This window comes from Bombus huntii, chromosome 17, assembly GCF_024542735.1.
Source record: "Bombus huntii isolate Logan2020A chromosome 17, iyBomHunt1.1, whole genome shotgun sequence".
Classification (NCBI taxonomy): Eukaryota; Metazoa; Arthropoda; class Insecta; order Hymenoptera; family Apidae; genus Bombus; species Bombus huntii.
In genome coordinates, this window is record NC_066254.1 from 6,278,684 (window position 1) to 6,305,174 (window position 26,491).

The 26,491-nt window shown below is 36.9% G+C and overlaps 1 protein-coding gene across 1 annotated transcript in view; it reads left to right on the forward strand.

The window, feature by feature from the left end:
* Positions 1-26,491, forward strand: part of LOC126875174 (lachesin-like) — a 549,607-nt gene that overhangs the window by 460,969 nt on the left and 62,147 nt on the right. Inside the window, exon 6 of the mRNA XM_050637912.1 lies at positions 21,019-21,134. Within this exon, the coding sequence (XP_050493869.1) occupies positions 21,019-21,134 (116 nt within the window). The remainder of the gene's footprint in view (positions 1-21,018; positions 21,135-26,491) is intronic.

Genomic DNA, 26,491 nt, shown 5'->3' on the forward strand with positions numbered 1-26,491 from the left:
CGCAGTTAGGTAATCAAGAGCTAACTGTAGCAGATACGATTATTAACGATAATTGAATAGATTATTAGCCAGATATTAACCAAAGAAGAGATATTTTTTTCACACAATTAAATTGTTTATAGCCAAACAAAAATCATCCATAGCTACATACTATCGCTATATCCAAACAATAATTTGCTGCTCTGCGTACACAGCAGTCATGCAGGACGGAGCGTAAATCACACATAAATCAAACGACGAATCACAGACTGAATATACCCGTGTGACAAAAACGGTTATGAAACAGAATAGAAGACTTTAGAGTGCAAATAGATGGAACAACAGAATACATAAATGGTAATCGCAGATTGGTTCTGTAGAAACTTGTAGATTTAATAAAACAGCAATACAAAATACACTCGCAACATCAGCTTTAAAGAAAAAATCATTGTCACGTTTTGGGTACATTGAGGCAAAAGCTTAACACACTCGTGATCAGGTAGAAACGATCCTTGGAACGACTCAAAACAAGCAATTTAACAACAATGGAAAGTTATTCTACGACACTAACACCAGAAAGCTTACATGCATTGGCTTAATATATGGTCTAATCTGATAGAACACAGTGACAGCAAAATCAAGAGCTTGAAGCCATCAACAGAGATTATGCTATACGAATATGGCAACTGCAAAATCACGCAACTGATAATATGCACGACTACTGTTATAATATGTTAATCAGCACTTATGCACTTTTACTAGCCTACGTTAACAGGTTCATACATGCACCAGATACACTATCATACTACATTATAGAAGAAATCACATACATGTCATCCAGTGACCAAGCAGATGTACAGAATGCAGCCAAAATATGATTTGTAAAAACATAATTTTGTGTATCAGCAAACTCATCTGCGAACACACACACAACCAAAAGCTACCGCTGCGGTAGCCTCAACCGAGCAATTATCAAAAACAAAAAAAAAAGAAATGTCTTGTATATCGATTGCAAGAAAGCATACGATTCGATACCACATTTTATATTTTAACACTGTAAAATACACCTTACAATCTTTTAGAAAATACTATGCGTAACTGGAAAACCGTTCTTAATCTTTGCAACAACAACATATAGAGATAGATGCTATTACTGCCAAGATGCTATATTAAAAGAGGCATATATGTATATGTGTGATATATGTGTATATATGATATTAAACTTTAAGACAGCACTCTTAATGAAATATACAGGGTGTCTCACTAACTCTGTTACAAAAAGATATCACCGTTACTTTTAATGATACGCAAAAATGACAAAGGCGCCCACAGTATCACAAGTGCAAATTTACTAAACGCCTTTGGGCGCCAAGTAAAATCTTTATGAGCGCATACAAAATTTAGGATTCAAAAGATGAAGGTTTGAAACTATTTTACTTGAAACGGTGCGAAGCGCATATACCCATTGTCTCGGCGACGAAACTTGATCTTGAAGTCCAAAGGCGATCACGCAATAGACAAAAATTGCTGTCTGCCGTTGCAGAAGTACGCGGAGTACCACCGACGAGAGTATTAAAATTGCTCCAGCTACGGTCGACGACTCGAGAATAACAGAAAAACAGGAACCAACCACGCAACAACCACGTTGAAAGGAAATGCAAGAAATATCTTATTTTAAAGATCTGCACCATAACGAGCGATACAAAGAACTTCTATTTAGAAATCCCAAATCTGTATAAGTGTTTACGTTTTTATTAAAAGAGTTTACTGCGGGCGTTGGGCAGTTTACTCCCTGAAACATTTTACACAGCCCACAAACATACTGCTATCAACAATATGGCTCGCATGTCAACAAAACGAAGTTGCGCATCACGCTGAAGTGGGGATTTGGTGTTTATTGATCCTTAATATGTTAACGTATAACGTATGTATATGTATACAGGCAAGATTCAGCGATTAAAACATGATTCTCAGCTTCTTTCTTACTTCGACGAGAGAAGAGATTAAACAGTAAGATTTAGAAATTCGCAAACATAATGCCATACATCCGTTGATAAATCCAAGCAGCTGAATTGAGCTGACTGAGTTGCTGTTGAATTGAATTGCGTGACCGTGGCATTGTGACTTTGATGAATCTTCACGGGTTCATGTAACAGCCAAAAATATCCGATCCTTGTTATATTTACCGGGCATTGGTCCACATTTATAGGATGAAAACAGTCCTTACCGTTAAAGATAATGGAATTGCGTCAATGGGCAAGTTTTCTGTTCTTAAACAGCAAACATGACTGTGTAAACATATCTTGAAAAATTCCATATTGAAAATTATAAATCGTTCTTAATTTTTGTTATAAATACTAATCGATTTTTGCACAAGTTTATATTATAAACAGGTAAAAGGCGAAGGAATTTCGGAATACTTGGGAAAGTGATGGATGAAAGCAGCTGAAAGAGAGTGTCAAGCTTCAAGTTAAGGAACGAGGTGAAAGCAAGAAAGTACTGGGGGATAAAGAGGAAAGGAAATAGAGTGTATGGAGGAGAAAAAGAAACATGGGAGTAGATGTGGGAAAGATGGGGTGAAGAGAAGAGAGACTAGCGAAAGGTAGGTGATGAGATGCTGGACATGGAGGGAGGTTAGAAATGGTGAACAAGTGAGGCGGAGAATGTAAGGGGTGGGATGACGATAGCGGGAAAAATCGAAAATGATATGGGAATAAATAGAAACCGAGAGGAAAAAATATCGGAACGGAAGTTTAAAACAAACAGGCCACAGAAAAGTGTAGGAACAGGTAGAACAGACAGTGACAGATACGCTAAATCCGAGTCAGATAGAGTAGGAGAGGAGAGAGGGCATGACAAGGCGAGAAGCGGCAGTGTATTCGTTGTAAATATTGTAATTCGTGCAAACACTATAAATGTGCATATAAGGAGCGAACGCGACCAATGTATGTGCGCGGGTATAAAGACACAACACCGACTGCTTTCATTCTGATAACGACCTCGCTACTGGATCATCCATACAATTATCATCGTATAAAAGAAAGCTGTGAAATGCAATGCAGCATCAGTCAATCCATTATAAAAAATCTGCTTACGCGTTACTCTGTCCGATCGTCTTCCCGTCTTCGAAATTATGAAATTTAATTTAAATCAATAATTTTGCGATAAATCATCGACAGACCTTGCACCACGCAACTTTGTGCAAAGCTAATGGTGAAAGTTCAAGTCATGTTGAAGTTGGATTCATTCGCACAAGTGTGGTTAGTTGGCTTACGGCTGACCATGTGTCGGCTGATCGACGGTTCACGTGCCCGTCCCGTGACACGGGCAATGCGTAAATACAGATAATGTATAAATAGCATAAACAGTATAACATATAAAAGATGTAATTGAGAGCAATGCTTAAGTTGTACAAAGCGGAAGCCCTTTGTAACCCTAAAAATTTATTCGTCTAAATCACACACACACCGAAACTCAAAATACAGATAAATCGGAACTTTGATCTTTTGCAGATTAACCCTTTCGTTTCGAGCACCGCTTATAGGCGGCGACCATGCGACGACTCCTGGGTCCGGCACCCCATACATCCGGCATCCAAATGATGCATATACAAGTGCTATCTGTAGTCAATAATATATTTTTTCGTTATCGGCAGAACATTTTCTGTTGATTTTATTGACATATTGGATTAATCACTTCTTAAAGTTACTCATTGTTGAAACAACATCAAAACGTTTTACGCAATATATTTCAAACATCCAAACGGTCGTATTCTGTTTCATGCTAAACAATCTATTAAATCCATTGACAGTGAAACGATATTTCATATACGGTTCTTACACGAATTAAGAATATATCGGCCTAAGGTATAATTGTCAGTCTGTTAAAAATTAATAAATTGTAGATTAAGATTTTGTTTGAAAATGTACTTTCAGGAATAGTTTAGACCCTTCCAAAATGTATGCAAGAAACAAAAAAGTATTACGTTTGAAAATGAACTAACCGATTCCGAAGAAAATGAAAATAATTTCAACCTGACTAAAATACGACGAAGAAATATATGCAGCACATGAGAATCGGAATCGGAGTCAATCGAAGATGATGCCAAGGACACCGATTGCAATATAACATGGACATCTAAAAATTTCAAGCCAAAAATCCATTCATTTTCCTCAAGAAATTCGGGAATAGGAAAGAAAATACGCAGATCCTCACCAATTATAGATTACTTTGAGTTATTCATTTCTGAAGAGCTCGTACAGTACATTGTAGACGAGAGAAATTACTATCGGGCTCAGAAGAATAATAACAACTTGGATACCCAGGAAAATACGACAGTAGACGAACTATACTGTTTTTTCGCGTTGTCCTTATTGATGACACATAACAAGAAACCAACAATACAAGAGTATTGAACTAAAGATAAATAATTACGAAGCAGTATTTTTGGCGAAATAATGGCCAGAGATCGCTATTTTTACTACTATTTTATTACTAAGGATGATTTACACGCGAACTTGAGCGTACTGATGATCGTCTAGGTAAAATAAGAGATGTAATCAATATGCTACGAAAATCATTCAGTGACGCATTTCATCCGTATCAAGGACTTTGTATTGACGAAAGCTTGATGTTGTACACAGGCCGCTTGTCTTTCAAGCAGTACATTCCGTCGAAGAGGAATTGGTTTAGCATAAAATCGTATATGATCTGTCATTGTAAAATAGGTTACGTGCAAGACCTTATAGTCTATGGCGGAAGCTCAACAATAAGAAAGTGCAATCACGGGGATTAGAAAATCGGGAGCAATAGTCTTGTCACTTTTGAAACCATACTTAGGAAAAGGTAACACGGTTTATCTAGACAAGTTTGAAGAGCATTTGAAAAAAGGAGAGGCATATTTTTGTACATCAAATAATTCGTTAGTGATGAAGCGGATAGACAAAAAAGAAGTTTATGGAGGACAACAGAGTGTGCAGAAGCCTGTGTATGTTATAGATTATAATAAATCAATGAGCATAATAGACAAGGTTGATGTGGTTCTAAGTACTGTTAATTCAACGCGTAAATCGTTGAAATGATACCGCAAATTTTTCTTCCACCTCATAGACATTTGTGTGTGCATATTATGTTTATAAGTACAATCGAAAAGAAACCATTTCCATGACAAAATTTCAGTTAGGACTAATAAAACAAATAATCGCAAAGTACCTGCACAATGTAGTTCGGCGTCAAAGCAGACCCGCTGACAATCCAATGAGGTTAACAGAGAGCATTTTCCCTCATTCTATAAGCCGAAAAGTAAACACCGAAAATGAAGATGTGTCGTTTGTAGTAAGCATGATAAAAGATCCGAATCACGATATAAGTGTAAAGATTGCAATGTTGGCTTATGTTTAGATCCTTGTTTCAAAATATAATATACTTACTAATCTTTACATATTAATATATTAACTAATTTGCGGTTCATAATTAATTATATTAAACATTTTATCGTAAAGTCTTGTAAATATATAAATGCCTATATTACCTGTAATTTTTTAAACCTTTTCTCATTAAAGATGTAAATTATACTTATCATATTGGAGCAAAGATTGTTTTATTCAGAACAGTTGTTATTTAAGACTTAGGAAAACGTATATACAGCAACCACGCACACTGTGCGTATTTCTGGTGCGCGTTTCCGTTCAGTGACAGTACTTTGGCGGACTGGACTACCGAAGCGAAAGGGTTAAGGGAAGTAATCATTGTAAAATTTGCTCGGACAAAGCGTTTTTCTGCGAACAGACAAAATTTTACCTGTTAATTTGGATGTCGTTCCGGATGAAAAATGTCTAATAAGCATAAATGTTTTGTAGTGACCCATGGCCGTAGAGAAAGTTCCAGGGTTGAAGCACATGTATTGGCCGCATAGCCATGATCCGAGGACAGGACGTCGTAAGAGAATAAATCCTAGGACTTGCTAAAAAACTCATGGGCCTTCGAAAGGAAAATTTATTCTTTTATCGCCTACGGGTTTTTCCATCCCCGCCTCGGAAGAAAACTCTCTCTTCCGAGGACCCTATAAAAAGGGAAACGAGAAAAAGCTGGAGTGAGTCGATAGTTGATCTTGGTCCGTCATAGTCAATAGGCGATAGCAGTTCACGGTAGTCGCTGGTAGTTGCACCATTAATCCATCAGACAGATAGTCATAGTAAATTCGTATTACTTCTGTATCATCATCGTTCGAGCTCGACGTGCGTTCGTTACAATCTAAAACGACGCACACTCGACATCAAAATAAACATTGTTAAAGTTCTACACCGGAGTAATTTGATATCACCCAACACGTCCTTACCACCTCAGTTTTATGCCTGTACTTGGATTCATTTCAATCCAGTTGATTTTAGTAATCCTGTATTTCTTTTTCTATTACGAAAAAGTCCTTTGTCAGATAAAATGGAAACTCACCATGTGTTGTCTTTGCGTCGACTGTCGAGTGTTCACGTGAAATAATAATGATTCCAGATTGTTACAATTTTTCCAACCGCTATCTTAGATTAACAAAGGAGCTAGCTAGTTAGAGAAATAGCAGGCAAGTCCCCTATGTCAATTTAACTTTACAAAGCGGAAATTTATATACGTATGTATATAAAAAACCTAATACAGCATGTAACTTTTTTTATTAATTGAAATTATGTTCGGTATAAATACACGACGCAAAGACAGCGTAAAAAATCAGAAATGTACTACGTCGCACAAAATGTGAAGTATGTGCATCACACTAAAGTGGTAATTAAAAAGCAAATCATGTTTACAGCGCAAAACACTCACCTGAAATGCACACTGCGCAAATTCAAGTGGTAATGAAAACCAATTGCGTTGTTCGTATCAAGTGGTCTCGTCGATAGGATGATTTCGCAGCGAGCCTTCTACGGTGAGATTTTCCTGCAAATATATCTCGAGACGAGGCCTAATACAATGCAAGTTAGATCTCACGAGACCGACTATGAGCCTCGTGATTGCTACTCATATTCGGTATCCGTTCTGACATCGAAATGAAATGGCCTTACAAAAATTTGTCTTCGAAAGGAAAATTGCTGTTGCGGTAGCTATGTGCATTGCAGAGGAAGAGGTTCCGTGTAAATAGAAAAAATGGTCAGGAATTGGCTGATCGCAGAAGATATATTTTCACACGTAGCATTATTAAAGGAATTGTAGCAAAACGAACCAAAAGAATTTTTAAATTATGTACGGATGGATGAAGAAAAATTTAATATTACTTTCATTTTAATTCAACCGTACGTTCAGAAAAAAGGCACTGTAATGCGAGAAGATATATTTGCCGAAGAACGCTTGATAACTGCACTCAGCTATTTGACTATCGGACAAAGTTATGAAAACTTGAAATTTTCTTATGCCATATTGGCATAACTATTGCGACAAATAATTTTTCAGCATAACGTCTTGTTTCTTGATTTCGTATTGTCGGCAGCGATCAGTTTAGTCAACTAAAATTTTTTAATTTTCATACCCCGTTCTCAATGCCATTCGAACGTCTTTGAATTATCGAGACAAGAACAGTTTTTATACATGTATTCTGGGGTTTTCCGACAAACTGAGAAGACTTAATTTCTAGCAGTAGTGTCCAAACTTTTTTTAGTCGTGGCATACTTTAGAAAATGTACAGATATCTTGTATATAAATTCTATTATTTATTTAAAAGAGGTACTTGTACATAACATTAATAAAAAAAATATATAGTTTCGTACGTATTGAAGAACTAGTTTTCCGAGTGTTTGTGGCAGGTAAAAGTCAGACAAGATGTTTTCATTCGTAAAGTGGGACTTATAAACTATCAAGGTATTTTGTTACTACCAATTGAACTCAAGAATAGGATATGATTAAATTTCTTCCGCTGCATAAGATTAAAGCCAGAAAAACTGGTCGAAGGTTGCTGTATTTAAACCATAACAGTGCCTTTTGTTCATATGTCATCCGTCTCCAAGGAATACTGTGAGTTTGTTTTGTTTGTGTCATCAGTCTTCACTGTCATTATATCATCCCTATTTCCGTGACCTGATTTCACATTTCGCCTTCGGATCGTGAGATGAAACGTTAATGCAATTCGAAACTCGTGGCTCAACCGATGAAGCAAACCGTAGAAGCAGGAAACGATTGCTTCTAGCAGATTGTGAGGCAATTTTCAATTGTACAAGTGCTCTAATGATTCAAATTTGACTCTGATCTTTTCGGCACGGAACGATCGATCCTTGGCCTTCTTCGCTCGAAGACAAACGATTCTCATTATCGATCGATTTAAACGGCTCTGATGGCACGCCCTTTAGATGTGTATCCGCCTGTCGCAACGCAGCAATACGATTATAAAGTCGTCGGGTTTTTAGAAAAAGGTTAAGGAACAACGATCATTTATAACCATGATAAATCCAACGACGCGGAATCTTTTGGATACTTTAAATTAACATACTTTCTTCCTTTCCTTAAATTCAGTCCGCTGTATTATGTTATTTCCGGCGAACCGTTAATCGGACACTATCTTGTAGATGTTTAATTTTCTCCTTCTTCGAAATATTGCTTATCCTAACTTTAATTATTTTTTCTACCATTAGTCTGTAATAAATCTTGAACGAGTATACACGCATTTCTTCTACAAATCTATACGCCTATCCTGGCTTTCTCGAACTGTCCTTACGCTTCAACCGTTTGAATCCCAAGCAGCGCGATCATGCTGTTTAGATTTTGTGTCGAAAGATCCCAGTACATTTGAACGCTACAGACGACTGACGGTATTTTGTATTTCAGTGTTATCTTCTCGATAATTTTTATTGAACGAAACTTGAAATATTTATAAACTAATAGTACGCATATATATGTCGCTAGTTTTGGGGGCGCGTTGCGTATCTTCGTTAGGACAAGCCATCGTTGTTGTACGATGGAGATTATATTTACAATTATGTGTACAAGTGTTGATTTAACAGGGTTTAACAATTTAACGTGTTTATTAGACACTCTTAAAGTAAAGACAATGTTGTTAGGTTCAAATGAATCCGCGGTCAACGGGATAACTTTTTGTACAATTGAATATGTTTTGAAACACAAAGTGACGTTAGCTGTGACGCACGGTATCTTTCTGACTGATTGACAAGACAATGTGTGTAAACTCTGTAAGGTGATCACAAGAATAAAAGACTGATACGATAACATTTGTCAATTGCATATTGACCGGGGTATCAACAATATTCCAGGCGCCGTTACTAGGCAGACCCGCGTAGAGCCGTCATTGCTCCTGCCCAGGGCTTGTTTGTTAATACAGCGTGTGCCTCTCAATATTGGTACTTCTTCTGTTAAGTAAAAGCGTTCATCCCGTGACCGTGGCTACGTTCGGCGACCAGTTGTGTCATCTCGAGCCCAAGCCCACTGTCACAAATCTCGGGCAAACATAATCAGATAGTATCACAACTACTACTTCTAAGTTCTATTATTTAAGTACAGCTATAATAAATAATTTAGACCAAAGTATTGGGGATCTTCCCAAAATTCCAAAAGAAAGGCCCGATGTCCCTTGTTACGACCGTTCGCGGAGAGACGCGGTCGCTAGGAAAACGCGTCACCGAGAGGCGTAAATTGTCGCTACGATTATGTTAATCGACGCCGCGAAATAGTCGTTCCCCTGTTTCGGTTAAGATAGCAGAGGTGGTTTAATGAATGTAACACTGTATTAACAGGTTAACATAGAATGATATATTTTACAATAATATGATGAATATGTTACAGAAATTTGACTCGACTTTACGATATCTCTAGATAAATTCGTTTGCTCGTCAGATTTGTCGAAGTGTCACGTTTGACTCGTCAGAAGAAACTGATCGCCCTTCGATTATTCCTTTGTCTCATTTGGAAGACGACCCCCACTATGCTCGGGTCACGCTACCGCTCGCGCCTATGATCACGTATGCCTCTTCTTGTGTGAAAAGCGTAACGGTCAAAAATCGACGTTTCTAGAGCTCGCTGCTTGGCGATAACTATGCTCTCGTCAATACATTGTATATGATCCGGCGGGCAGATAAGACGATCTGCCTGCCACACTGTAGGACTGCGAGCGACGGTTAGAAAATACAGCCTGTGGTAAGCCTCGTGGCGTAACATCCCTACATCTCCAACGTATAATAATACAGATGTATTTCATAAAGTAACAAATACGACGAGCGCTATTGCGTCACTTGGTTCTCTTCACAATCGCTAAGAGAAGCGCCACCATGCTGTACGGGATTTTTCGATCCTGTTTCTTCAATGACTTCTGGGACTCAAACGATTAAGAAGACTCGATTGCAGCAAGTTACACTTTGAGGCGGTAGGGTAAAAGTTCGTGTGATCTCTCGTACTGCAACGCCATTTGCATGCGTATCTACGTTCCGTATAGAAACTGAGGATACGACCAGTCGCGAAGAACAGGGTCTCAATTCATCCCGCGACTACGATGAGTTCGCCTCTTGCGTTGGTAGCGGCCTCCTGTATTTTGATGCATCATATTCCAAAGATCAAAAAAAGGAAATCATCTCTTTGGTGGATGTCACAAACATATAAAAATAGAGAACTATACAATGGATTTAGCTTAGACGCTGATTCGTCGTTTCAACATATGTATAGGTTATACAAACACTTTACAAGAATGCATTCTAGTGATTTCGAATTTTTATTACGGTTAATTTGGTAACAAAAAAGTTAGATCGGCGATAACGTTACCTTTTTGGCTACCGGCAGCTCATACATTCAGTATCTTTCTAAAACTTCTAAACGATTAATATGCAAAATTGTGCTAAAAGTTTGTGATACCATTGTGAAAGTATTGAAAGACCATATTCAGGTAAGTATATTTTATTACACGAAAAATTGCAAAATGAAATCTTTCGCTTTATAATCTGATAATATCTTTAATATATCTCTTTATATCCCCTTTCTAGCAAATAGAGGGTGTATATACATGCATATATTCTGAAAGAAACATTTAAGACAAATGTTGATTATAATCTTCAAAGATTTGTTCATTTTACCTTTGTTGAAGTTGTATTTGATGAACGAGTCAAATGAGCGTTTGATACGTAAATACGGTAGCTTTGAAAGGTGAAAGGTTTGGGAGAAAGATTCGATGGATGATAAACCGGACTAGGGTGAAATGTATAATTAATATTTCTATAATAGCCTCTATTTGCTGTTGAAAATATATTAATGAAGCTATCAAATGGCCCAAATGAAAATTCTCATCTTGCATAATGTTGCAGTAATGCGGAGTTTGTCAACATCTCAAAAGCTTTATCGAGGCGCTAATCGTCTGTCTTTCTTCTCTTGATGCTGGTGGGGATTTTATTTCCATATTTTGTGCTGTAGCTTCCTGCTTTCCATATCCTCATTTGGTGTTGTTTCATTTACATGCGTCTAAACAAAGATATTGTTACTGTCTTTTTATCGTAAAACAAGAAATTAAACTAAAAATATAAAAACTTAGCATACGTTTTGTTGCAGATTCTGAAAGCACAAGAAGAATGGCTAAAAGTAGCTAGAGATTTTGACACTGAGTATAACTTTCTACATTGTATCGGGGATCCTAGTGGCAAGCATGTGATTCTACAGTGTCCCATAAAAAATGGCACCGAGTACATAAACTACAGAAGTTTCTTCGGCATTGTGATTTCTCCTATAGTTGACACTAATTATGATTTCATGTTCGTGCACGTGGGTTATCAAGGAAGAATTTCTGTTACCCAAATTGTGGGGTACTTGTAAGTATCGAGTTGCATACGCTAAGACAAGGAAACTGCTTGAATCACCTCGTTTGCTGGTTTAAGTGAAAGAGAAAAGAAACTGCCATTTTTCTTCTTGGGGGTGAAGCCTCTGCTATGTCCGAAAATCTTACGAAAGTTTAGCCTAGTTGCCATACCAAGGGAACAATACAAAGAATTTTTAACTACAGACTTTGTAGAGCCCGCAGGATAGTTGAAAATGTATTCGGCATAGCCTCGTCAATCTTCCGCGTGCTGAGGGAACCTCTGCTATTGTTAAAGAAGAAGCATCCTGTATTGTGCTAACAGTTATTCTGTTACACAATTTCTTGCGACGAAGACCTAATTCAACCGCACTGTACATGTCACAGGGAACGTTTAATTCTGAAGAAGCAGATATTGTGACGCCTGGAAATTGGAGAGCAGCAAATAATGAAATAGGTTCACTGTTTCTCTTCAGAAGAATTATACGACAAACAAGGACTAGATTGCTAAACACGAGAGAGGAACTAGCGGATTATTTTTCGAAGGAAGAGGAACTATAATAGTATGAAGAATATATAACAAATATACAACACAACTAAATTATAGTGGTTATAATATAACTAACAAAGAGCGTAATTTTACTTAAATATTATTCTTATTTGTTTAACTTACCGCACACTGTGTTCTTCTTGTAAGGCAAGATAATATATATTTCTTGTTCAATGGTCAATTGGTAATAATTATTTATGAAATATCTTGCAAAATAAAATTAGATGCACATTGCACAACTTCGAGCGCTCAGCCAAACCGTAAAATGGCTCGACATGTGACCGACCATGTTGTTGCTTATGGCACGCGTTATTACAACTTAAATCGTAAGGCAAGAGGTTAATGAAACGCTCGGTTATTAAAAACATCATGGACACGGGTAATAAATGTATTATTACGATTTTTGGGAGAAATGAATACTGAATGCCGTGAGAAAATTTAAAATACAATTATGCAATTGATGCGTTGCATAGCCAAGCCAGCTTTCCAGAGAATATCGTGAAATTCTTCTCTGCTCCGTTTATTGCCGGATCAGACTTTCCTTTCTCGGATGGGTACGTTGTCGTCAACCGACGCAGATTATGGTTTCCGCGTCTTTGTGTACAGTGTATCCATATTTCCTGCAGCGCTAAAGCTGGACTTAAAAATCTACAAAAACCCTCACGTTTTTGTTCTTCTCGATAGCGATTCCGTAAATGGGCGCAAATGCTGGGCGAATGAGAAAAACGTGCGATGGGTAATGGATGAGTGTGTGTGTGTCTGCGTGAGAGAGAGAGAGAGAGAGAGAGAGAGAGAGAGAGAGAGAGTAGTAGTAGTAGTTGTGCGAGAGAGCATCAATCCAGAACGAGTTCAGCATTGTGGGATAACAATATATGGTATAATTACGACTGTAAATATCCTCAAGTTAACTCCATTCCTTCTAAAAGGCAGAAGTTTTATTTTCTTAGCCCTTTGCGCTCGAGGACTTTTTCAGTCGGGCAAAGTAGCAACAAGAGATGATTTAGCGGATATGTGACGCGTGTCTTGCTGGTAGCATAAAATGATTTTATGCACAAATTGACTTACAAAAACACTATATTCTAATAATTTATCTACATTTACATCTTTGAAAATGTGATTTTATAACATTAATTTCTATGTTTCTTTGTATGATGATTTATAAAGCATTCACCAAGATGCATTCTTGAATACAATTCATTTCATTTCTCAACAGTTCAAAACCAAGCTTAGTTTCAGCTAATTTCACTTCTGAAAACCATTTTTGGGGGGCTTTTAAGCTACAATACTTTTGCCATGATCGTCGAATCCAAATTAACGTCGGAGGTGTCAGAATCATAGTTTCGGAGGCTTTTTGAGATTAAATATTTTACCTCTATTTTAAAGTCTAACACTTTACACTTCCTAACAAAGAACATAAAGAGGTAAGGAACCTATTTACGAACCAATACTGCGCTCTAATCAATTGCAGATGTCGTAATCTAGCATAAACGGGGGTTGTCGCCTCAATCGTAAAGAGTTAATTTTACCATTTCGGACAGATGCGTGAAATGGCTGCAAGTGGTTGCAAGTCAAATTGGAAGACAAATAAAAATGTAAATGCTAATATTGGGTCTTCGACGGGAGCCTAATTGCTTAAAGAAGATATTGTTAATGCAAAACGAAATATTACGATTGGTCATTCTACACAGTGAATAATTCTTTGGAAAAGCAGAGGAAACGAAACGCGCTCAAAGGAAAAACGAGGTTATTCCGCATTAAATTTATTAAATGGCACCTCGTCATTAGATGATATCCTCGCGGGGAAATTGAAATTGCGTTGGAATTTCCGACTCGTCCATTGGCAAACATTCTTTCTTCTAGAACTTTCTTCAATGCGGTGCAGTATTCCATCTCCCAGATCGGGACCGCCGTGCTGAATTCGACCGCTAGATTCCGCAAATTTTAACGTACCTGTATCCCGCGATCGTTGGTCTATTTTGCAAAATATCTTTGTACTGGATACATTCCTATTAGGATATTTTTCGCTCTATAAACGTTGCGCTTTTGCGCTATTGTCGCTCGCCGCACCGTAACAAAGTTCATGTCCAAAAGTTCGCCAAATGTATACGACATTTTGTAACAAATATGGCGATATAAGTAATAAACGACGTACAGTACTGTTACGCTATATACAACGTTCACTACGCGCACTGCACGCACAGTACGCCCAAGTAACACTCTAACGTAATATTTTCAGTTCTCTGAAAGTTCCTCGTCGACTGTCGGAATGATTCCATTCTTCCAAAATTGTTCTAGCCTTTTGCTTCGAAATGGCTAAAACACGGTAATGTAGCGATGGAGAGTTCATTTCAAAAGAAAAATTTACGATAAATTTATTTAATTTATCTGCCAATGCCTTCACCTTCTTTGTATAACTCGAAATTATCCAGGAACATAATCATAATATTTGAGAAGGTGCTTTTGAAAGGAAGGGATGGTATTGGGGAAGCGAACAGGTTGTGCACCAACGTATTTAAAAAGAGCACAAACCCATTTTGTACAATCTTCAAATTTTACGTAGCTGCAGATTTATTCATATTTAATATTTACCAGATGGTCATTGGAAAAGTGAACTCTCTGTTTGTCAAGTCGGTTTCGGAAATATCTCATTCCTTCAAGCCTTAAATAATAGCCAACAAAAGAATTCAAATATTGGGATATTGTCCTCGGTTTTTTACGACCGTAACGTGTTCTAAGCGCGGAAAGAAAAAGATGAACGCTCTAACAAAACTCTAAAAAAAGCTAGAAAAGAAGCACAACTATCGTATCTATTATTTATTGTGACTATATTCATGGAACAATATAAAATATTAATTTGATATTTTGTAGGAACTGTTAAAAAAACCGACTTTAAATTTTTTGGCAAATATTCACTTTTCCTACAAAATGTATGTCATACTATTTTCTTTTCTACTAATTATTAAAAAGGCATTAAAAGGGCAAAGATATCTGATTGTTTTCCTTGAAACCAAGCAAATTATATGTGATGGCGATCTTCACTGTCTATATCTACTTTATATCTGTTTAACTTCTATCTATACGCACCGAGCGTAACTGTCTATGTGTACAAGTTCTTGGAATAAAATGTAAATTGTAACCTGTTAACTCAGTGTTATAATCCATTCAATTACCTCTATTACCCTAAACGAAATAGGGGATTGATCATTTCGTGGCGATTTTCGATCATTCAATTATCGTATAATCGTAACGGGAATTTACGACTCCCGTTGACACGCTTCCTCGCGATAGCGTCTCCCTGCGGACGGTCGAACACGTTTATTTCCATCATCAAAAGCAACTTAATCATTCAGGCTTACTTCAGATGACCTGCTCAACCTTGTACAATTAATATTCGTGTAGATCAATAAACTTTTGCCGGGAATGGAGTGTTCTAAGAATACCTCCAGAAAATTGGAAGAGAGGTAACAAACACCTGTCATCACTGCGGAGAGGGCGAGGACACGGTTCAGCATACGCCGGAGTTTTGTATCCTGCGACTAGCGATTAACGAGAGTTTAGGCCCCTCGTCAGTTGTGGAAGCGATGCTGAGGGGGCCACAGGAGTTTCTCGCAGTCCGCTCCTACTGCGAAGAAGTAATGCTCGCAAAGGAGCGGACAAAGCGGGAGAGGGTGAGAACTTCTCACCCTTATAAGGTTCCGCGCCGAAGAGCGGCCTTGCGCCGCTCTAGGTGCTCATAGGGGTCGTCACACCGAGGAGGTTCTGAGATCTCCTCGGACTTGCACGGCGGCCCAGGGGATAGCGTTGAGAGGGATGGCCCCTCTCAATGTCCAAACTGGACTCGAGAAATGGCTCCCTCAGAATGGGAGCGGACACAGGAGTGCTCCGGCAGCAATTCGAAAGAGACCCCGGGGCACCCCTGTTGAGCGTCAGGTGGAAAACTGTGGGGTTTTACTTGGTAAGTCCGACACTATCCCGCCGCTTCCCGGAAGAGCGACGGAGTGTCCATGAAGATTTCCCCACGTATAAAAAAAGAAAAGGTCTATAAACTCTAAGAAAAGTACTGCAAAGATGTTAATAAACGTTTTAGCTTGTGTTATGCAATTGTTGAAACTAATCTTCTATTAAAAAATAAACGCATTAAAAAATAAGCGGAAATGGGATGAGCCATAATTTTTTAATCGATTTGCGCTAGTGAACACTCTGCCACTGTTACGCCGGGCGACTCTCTGCCTGGCCCAGGTCACACACCGCGGGCCAGACGGACACCAGATGTCCGCTCTTCTGTACGGCGTACCCTCAATAGCCTCAAGCACCCGTCATAAACCCGAGTAACTTGCCTGCTAAGGTCCTTCAAACCCAACAAATGTCTTTTTCTAAATCAGTTTCTAAAGACTATTGTTTACTACGGCTTGACACGGGAAAGTTAGTTTTTCTCACGTACAATGCTTCCCACTAGCAACTTTCTATCGAGGGCGGTTAAGACCCTTCCTAGTCCACCAACCTTCGTTTATCCAATCCGAAGCAATGTATACTGCCCTCACTTCCTGACCTAAAACGGCATGAACAAATCCGATGGTCCCGTGCGCTAGACACACCCATCACTAGCTTTCCTCCGACACAGCATCGTCACTCAACTTCACTTCTTCTACATCGTTGGAAAAGTCAACTACTAAGTCTAATGCTAACGCCTATCGTGGTAGTCTAAGGATAACGCGAGAGTCGGTTCTCGGTATTGTCGAGCATACATCTCCTCTACTAAATATATTATAGTGCTGCGTCCACTAATACACTAAATCCAATTATAAGAGCCCTGCTCTAACGTACATATCTGTCTTATCTTCGCGCGATAAGTGATTATCTATTTATCTGTGCTCAACAGTGTAATCTAAGTGTTGGAAATATATAATTTATAATTCTGTGAATCACAGTGTTATAGAAACTTAATCACCCCTATTATCTCAACGGAAATCAGGGGATTGATCAATTCGTGGTGTCGATTGTTACAATCGTAACGGGAATTTACGACTCCCGTTGACGTCTCTCCTCGCGACTACGTCTCCCCGCGATTGGTCGAATTTACAGCCACTATTCGACACTCGATTCAAACCAGAAAATCAGAAATGGATTTCGCATAAGTTGCAGAATGTATAATACGATAGCTTAAATGGTTGTTTCATTATTTCCCAGATAACTCGCAATTTTTAACGATACGTAGATTTCATAAGATTAAAAATATTTAAGAGAATGATACAAGGAGATATGTGAAACACATGAAAAAAGTACCGAAGAAGATAGTGAAGACTTTGATGATCATTTGCGAGAAATATATTGTAAAAAGGTAAATGAAATTCATGTGGAAGTAATAAAAAAAAAGACACTTGTGTTGGTAAGTAAATGGAAACAAATCCTATTGTTCGGTGACATAAAACTTTGAAAATAATCGCAAAAAACCTTCAAAGTTTATAATATGAAACTTTACCTGTCCTCTCTATTAGGTCGACCGTTTATTTCTGAATGTTTGTTTCTTCTTCTTCAAACATTTAGATTATTTCTGTAAAAGAATTGTTCGAGGAATTTTTATACTTTAGATTCGGTGATTTTTATAAACTTGAAATAATGTAATTAATTAATTACTGAAAAGAATGGATAAAATCGCGTAGAAATTATTTTGATTGAAAATGCGATATTATGAGACGACTACATACGATTAAAATTTGCTAAAACCTTGAATTTCAAGGTGAAATACTCTTTACATGCGTCGTATTCTACTCATCACGAGAGCCTAACTTGTAAATATAAGATTTCCACCTGCAAAACTAGCAACAAACGAACCGTACCCTTCGACGCCATTCAATTTTCGTTTGGAATCTTTTACGGTTACATTATACGTCACAAAAAATTTTGCAACAGTTTGGAATCATCAAGTTCAGCGTTTTATTCCATCTAGAATGGGCTATCTCACGTACTAAGAAATAATTTCCTGTTTTCTCGTTAATATCACACTATTTACTTCCCGTCTGACCATGAAATGTAAACATATCGTAAATAATATGAATATAAGCACCAATGGAACTTTAACATCGTATCCATGAAAACGGTTCATTTGTGACCTATGGTTTCGTTGAAAAAGATTAATCTGGGCAGTCAAAGGTAACATTAAAAGATACAGAATCATCTGTCAAGGTCATCATACATAATTTGTGAATATTCTGTACATAAAATGTTTAACTAATAGATTAATTCAATATGCATATTTAATAATAAATTATTAAATAGACAACACCTGTTCCGAACTATAATACAACGTATGGACCGTTTATTTTGGTGCAAGTCCATTTTTTTGTTGTTTCGAGAAAATTAAAGGTTAGCATCTTGATCAATTTAAAAACATAAATTAATTACGCCAAGCCTGGCAATGTTTCTACCAATTTATCAATATGTAATTTGATTATATAAATTTCTTTTATATAATATTTACGGGCTGTAAATGGACTCGCACGATTTTCATAATTATTCAATTGTAAAAGTAATTTCAATGATGAAAAATGAAATATCACTCAAAATATATTTTGCATTAATCCTATTTCGTTTATAAATAATAACGAGAAATAAAATATGAGTAGTATTTTTTATTTTGAACATTAATTATATTTATATATTGTTAAACTTAACATAAGATATTGATATCATTTATTTATGCTCTTTGTGTGGCAACGTTTTGAAATATTCATGGTACACAGGAAGTATGTAAGGTAGTAAGTGCTCCATATCCTTATATTTCTCGTTTCATTTCGTGTAAAATAATTTTTTTATTTTGTCTACATTGTTTTATAACATCATAATAATCCTGTGCTGTGTACAAGAAATTGCCATTTCTGTAATACCCAAATCTGCATCGTTTGGAAGATACGAATGCCCGGGGAGTAAAAATTTACGATCAATTACATCAATGTTATTTTCCAAAGACTGAAGAACATCATCGTGAACATAGTAACATGACTTTGTGTCATTACATTTTGTAAATGTCTCAAACAGCAAGTAGCTATTTCCTGTGATTCCCTGGAAGCAGTGGTTTCGTCCCGCACATACATATTAATTTTATTGTCGTGGAAATTATGAAATCCCTCGTTTAAATAATTATTACAATACATATTTCGCTTATAATAAGCGATTGAAACAGATCATTTTGAATAGGCTAAGACTTTTTGTAAATAAAAAAAAGGCAAAGTATTTATCGGGATTTTTTGATGCTCAAATTTTATCTTCTTGTAATGCTTTGTCTGCTAATTCAGCATTTTTCAAATGAACAAAACCTATATCTATGAAAATTAGACTTACACCACTTTCATAATCAATCGCCACGCAATTTCTTTTGGTCACTTTTACATTGAACAAAACATTGACATTTTTTTAGATATTAAATATTAACTAGTTATAAATAAAAAGTTTACACTAAATTATTCACAAATTATGTGATATTTCATTTTTTTTACCAAAATGGACTTGCACCACTTTCAAAATAAACGGTTCATATTGTAATCTACGAACGGATCGACAGTATCTCGCTCGTAGAACATCAAAATTATGTCCACTACTACTAGAGAAAAGGAAAGGTGACTAATTATTATTACAAGTAGGGTTATACGTATCCTGTATATTATAATATAAAATTGCAAACGATTCTGATGCTAAAATAAAAGCTATTAATAACTTACATTTGTGGCGGCACGCGACCACGGAAATTTCCAACGACTTCGCGGCACAAAGCGCTATACCTTCAAAGCGTAAGGCCGACAGGTCTAATGATATCCCTACGGTTCTTTTGTCACGGCCGGCATACTTCAAATCCGATGGACTGACGATGGAGATAAAGATGTGGCGGCACTCGGCGACAATGTATATCGCCGAAGTGCCTAATGAACCATCAACATCCCAACGGTCCTTCCACTGAAGGTTCTAGAAGAAAGAGCACGTGGCAACGGTCGCGGACGCCTAGCAAATGCATGGACGGTGGAGATGTCGAGGAATGACAAAAGAAAGTAATCGGATCCGATCGAAAGTCAAATCATAAGAGTCAGTCTTAGAAAGTCACGCCTAGAGATTGGAAGTGGATTGTAAAGTGTATTATTGTTAGAAAAAAAAATAAAGTTTTCTTTTTTATTTTTCACCTCAGATTTCTTTTTTATTTTGTTATTTTACGTGACACTTTCGCCGAATATTCGGTAGAATGCACACGCGGCAACCGTCGCGGACTTCTAATAAACGCGCGCGTAGTGGTTATATCGAGGGGCAACAAAGGAAAGAATCTGTTCGGTTTTGAATCAAAAAGATTCATTCTGCCCCGAGTGCCAAGTGCGGAAGGTTAAGAGAAACAAACACAATTAGAGAAACGAGTCGCCTACTCTTGAGAGTTCAGTTTTAATCGTTGTTAAACGTTAACCGTTGTTAAACGTTAACCGTTGTTAATCGTTAATCGTGGTTAAACGTTATTTGTAGTTAATTGTTAAGAGTCTAATAAACGTTATTGTTGAAAAGCAGGGGTATTTTCTTGTGGGCACCTTTACGGACGATCACCTCATAAGTGTGAATAAATATCTTGGTTGTTGAACATATTCGAGTGTTCCTTCAGTACCTATTACGACCTATCCGCCTCACATTATTAAATCATTACATTAATTTGGCTACATGTATAAAGTTATTATTTAAGGCTAATAAATTTCTTTTTCAGGTCAGATAACTCCAGAGCCGTTGCCAGAATTTTTAGCTCCTTTGGAGAATCACACAGTGATCCAGGGCCGTGACGTCTTCTTCACTTGCGTCGTCAATAATTTACATTCATACAAGGTATGCTGTTCGATAATTTCTTGATGTTTTGTTTGCTAAATACTATAATTAAATAATTCAACATACATATATAGGACATTTAGGAATCTTACTTATTAATTTTTCATGTTAAAGCTAGTACCAAAACTTAATAAGATTCATAAGTGTAATATAATATGACCCTGAAGTGACCCTAGACTTAGAAATTTAGACTTGCTCGAGGAAAACGTCGACACAAGAAATTAGATTCTTTGTGTCGAGTCGAGAATCTTCGAAGGTTCGCAACTTTAAACAGACTGTAATATGAGTCGATTTCGGGAGTACGAGTTGGCTAATTATTTGCGAGGTGTTTTGCTCCAAAGTTTAAATAACTTGACACACTTAAATGACTTAATAACTTGAAAGCTTAAATAACACAAGAATAAGGTGCATCAAATCCTATTTCTGCTAGGTGGTTGAGCCCTCAGCAAGAAGAATCAGTTAACTTCTTAATACAGTGACGAGCAAAAGTGTAAACACACTCCGCTGATTTTATGTAAAAGGCGATACTACGACTAATTTTTCAAGTGATCGGTAAAGATTAAGTAACAGTGACTACAAGCTGCGTCTGATTAACGAAATGCAATAGTTCATTTTCATTAACATTAATAATGTACAGAATATTTCATAATAATTGCGTTTTGAAACAATGTTTACAGTTTTGCACGTTTCGTCAGAAACGTTTATGATAGCATGTAAATGTCAGGGAAACAAAACTGTCAATAAGCACTGATTGTCCACTGTTCCACAACATTGTTAGATTACTTTTCTGTTTGATATGCTTAATCCAAGATGAAGGCACTAAGTGAAGATAAAAAGAACGACATTATTTGCTTGTGTGATAAAGGTTTGTCGTTGCGGCAAATTGCAGAGAAACGTGGTATCAGTCATACGATAGTTGCAAGAATAAGAAAAAAGTATGTTAGTGCACCAATTTCTTCACAAAACGGTAGACCGCGACTTATTTCGGATAGAGCAGCACGTAAAATTGCACACTGTATTCGATCGGATAGTTACAAAACACCAAAAATTGCTGTTCAGGAAATCGAAATAAGTGCTAGCGATTGGACCATTCCTCGCTCTTTAAAGAGAATTGGTTTACGAGCGAAGGAAAAAGAAAGTAAACCAACTCTTTCAAACAAAAATATTAAATTACGAAAACAATTTGTTGACACCTACAAAGAATGGACGACCGAAGATTGGAAAAGAGTTATATGGAGTGACGAAACAAAAATTAACGGATTCGAATCCGACAGAAGGTCCTGGTATTGGACTTCATCCGAGAATAATGATCATCAGGTGGTATAAAACGAACTATGAAGTTTGGAAGTGGCTCAATTATGTGTTGGGGTTGCTTTACTCACAGAGGTGTTGGTCCCTTAGTTCGAATCGAAGGTATAATGCGAAAAGAGCATTATTTGACCATTCTACAAAGTAATTTACCTTCCGTAGTTAATTCTATTGGATATGATAAACGTGAAGTAGTATTTCAACAAGACGGGGATCCTAAGCATACTGCAAAAATAGTTAAAACCTGGCTAGAAAATCAAAATTTTTCTGTGATGAAGTGGCCAGCCAAAGTCCGTATGTGGATCCGATCGAACTTTGTGGTCCATTTTGAAAAGAAGGCTGGCAAAATATAATAATGCACCTTCAGATGTTCATGAATTATGGGAAAGAACACAACAGGAATGGTACAATATTGAACCACAAATAATTAAAAATTTAATTGACAGTATGCCTCGTAGATTAAAAGCATTTAAAAAAAGTAAAGGAAAGTGGACGAAATACTAGGTTGAAATCTTAATTCGACGAGTATAATTAAAGTACAAAACTGTAAACATGGTTTGAGATGTTCTGTATATTATTAATGTTAATGAAAATGAACTATTACATTTCGTTAATCAGACGCAGCTTGTAGTTACTGTTACCTAATCTTTGCCGATCACTTGAAAAATTAGTCGTATTATCGCCTTTTACATAAAATCAGCGGAGTGTGTTTACACTTTTGCTCGTCAGGCAAGTCAAATACCTAGGACTCCACCTAGAAACACAACTCACATAGAAACAGCATACTAAATCAATAATAGACAAAATACAGACAACAAGGAGACAAATGCATTGGCTAACAAGTCGAAAATCCAAATTAAGCATGGAAAATAAATTAAAAATATACAAAACGATCATAAAACCAATCTGGACGTACGGAATACCACTATGGGGGACAGCAGCAATGAGCCATATAAACGAAATAGAGACAGTACAAGCTAAAATTCATAGAACAATAGTAAACGCCCCATGGTACGTTAGAAACGAGGATATACGGAAGGACCTGGGAATACCAACGATCAAAGAGGAAATTAGCAGACACGCAGGAAAATATAAAGAAAGAATAGGAACACATCCAAGCCGGCTAGCTATGGAAACGATCAACGCCTCAAACATGGATAGAAGACTGAAAAGGAAACACCCAGCAGACCTCACAAAGGACACAACCTAACAAACACGAAGATGGTATCCCACTGATGGTAGTCACCCATATGATAATCAAACAGCTAAAAAATTCTACCAAATGTCCAAAGTGAACAAATTGTGAATGTAAAGAATTAAATAAGAAAAAACACTTTTGTTCGTCACTGTACATATCACTCGATACACGTGTCACTCAAGTTAGGAAAAGGATGCTACCGTTGCTCGTGTCACGCGCTCAAGAACCATACCACAGCCATCGAAACAATAACCAAATAGTAACGGAATAGGCGTCTCTGAGATACGCCAGACGACAACCCTTCCAGAGAGACTAAAACCACAGTATAAAAACCCTCCAAAATAAGCGCTCGAGTCAGTCCGTTAAAAACATTTTGACCCAGTCTCTTGTAACACTTTGAACCGTCACTCTGTTGGGTTTGCATAATAAATTCTATCATCATATATAAAGTTCAATTTCTTCACCTTATTCGTGAAAAGTTCGAACAACGACGCGAGGAGATCACCGGTGATCTATCGGTTTCGTGATTTATTGTATCTCCAACGTGACACTCGCATACAAATTGCGACTAAGCGCGTCTATGATGCGTCAATTGCAATTGAAGTGAAGAAACTCCGAATTCTCGGTTAATGCTGCATAGTTAGTTCTCTTGGCTATGAACAAGACTAAACGAAACTAAATGGTAAAAGTGCACGTGAAAGCATAAAACTAAAAGATAACAGAGAAGTTATCTCCGCGTCATCAACCTAACTTGAAACTGTCTATTCCTAACGCCTTAACGCTCTGAATTAAATTAAATGTTCCAAGCAATGATGCAAGTGTCAATCATTCCTAACGAAAGAAATATGCAAGGCCACTTTAATTGGTTTCTCGTGGCGAACATTGTTCGTTTAGCTTTTGCCATAAAAGGAAATCGAATATAGTAGGATCAACGAACACGAGTTTGCACATTTATCGCGTAGTAATTGTGTTACTGTGCGGGAAGCGCTATGGAGCAGCCATCGTGTCGATATCACATTCAAAATATCCGACGATGTATTTCGCAAAAATGTAACGTACAAAGTAAAATTCTACACATTTATATTTCTGTTGATAAAACCTGCGTTCCAAGTCCGAATTCACTAAAAAAGTTATGCACTGGTATTCTGGATGGATGAATTCGTTTTGATGATTAGTTGTGACGTAACGGAATTAAAAATACGCAATATCCTATACGAACATATTTTAGAAAAATCTTTCCCCACAGCTGTACATGTTGTTAATAAAGTGGAACATCTTTGGAGAATCGAGCAAATAATAAACAAATACGAAAGTTACTATGCAAAAATATCGGCTAGGACGTATCTTTCAAGTTATAAACAATTTAATTTACGTTAAAAATCAATTCCGCGTCACAGTGTCACTTAACTAACAAAGCCTTTCGACGGAAAAGTTTTCAAGGTTACGTACTCGTATCATTTTAGATGCATCATTGATTATGTCGAAATGCATGTGTAACGCAGTATATAGAGAAATGCGTATTGGTATGATATTAGGTTGTCCGAAAAATTTCTTTCGTTTTATAAGGAAATAACAGGCGGGCAACATTTTTTGTTTTAAATTATTTTATGAATTATGATCCATTTTGTTCCTGTTAAAATGATAATATAATGTTTTATTAAATATATAATTTATGTGTAACAGAATAACTTGAAGTATTCTCTTATACATCTCAAACAGGAGTGAATTTTTTTTTATTGCACATTTCCTTTTGTCTTCCTCTTTGTCATTCCTCGCGCGTACAACACATGTACACACATCTATTTACTAACAGTTCCAATAGCACAAATCCTTATAAAACGGAAGATCCATCCATGCAATTCGTTGTTTCATTGAAATTTGCATCGTATATGTTGCGTGATATCCTATGTTCCATGATATTCAGAGCTATATGACGACTATTCAAAACCGTAGGTAAATCATTGTATTACGATTGATCTTCCTACTCGCAAATATCCGCAGGGATTAGCTGTATAGCTTAGTGGCACTGTGAAATGCTGACAAATATTTGTTTCTCACTGATAATCGATATTACTAATCATTCGAGCCATCGTCGTGATCGGGGATGCATTTGTTCTGCTGTCTCGCTGAATGATAAATCGCAAATTATGGATATTAAATAAAATAAATCTATATAAGTATAACGATTTCAACATCTTCAACTGAAACCCGTCTAACAGCTGGCGCACGCCATTCAAGTAGATGCAAATCAAAGTGCAAGGAACAAAAAATCAAAGCACAACCAAAGATGAAAGATATGTGATAGATACTCAGTACATGGACACTCAGCCAGAAGATATTGCTACAGTAACGTAAGAGTCACCAATGGAAACAAAAAGGAACAATTAACTTGTAAAAGTAAGGAGTGGAGATAAACATAATTAATTAGTAACCAAAGACAAAATAGTTCGAAGACCCGAAGTTGACAAACAGGTATGCATCCTGCAAAATTCAAGTTTAGAAGAGGAGAACAAAACAGATATTCCAATACCTAAACTGACATGTTGTGGAGCCCCTAACGTCAACTAACGATTAATAGAAACTTAAAATTAATTAGTAGGACTCCGAAGATGTCTTTGAAAGCAATTGCACGGAAAGTAAGATAGAATGCAGCACAAAATCTAGCTGCTTACCGATTAGTAGTCAAAAAGTAAATAGGCGGATTACACTTTTCGACCAAAACGAGAAAGGAAATTTAAAGTAGGTGTAGCAGGATTACAACCAACATGTCAATCAGACGTATAATCCAAATATAATCGAACAAGGAACATATGAAAACAGATATACAATAGAAGGACACAAATTAAGCAAC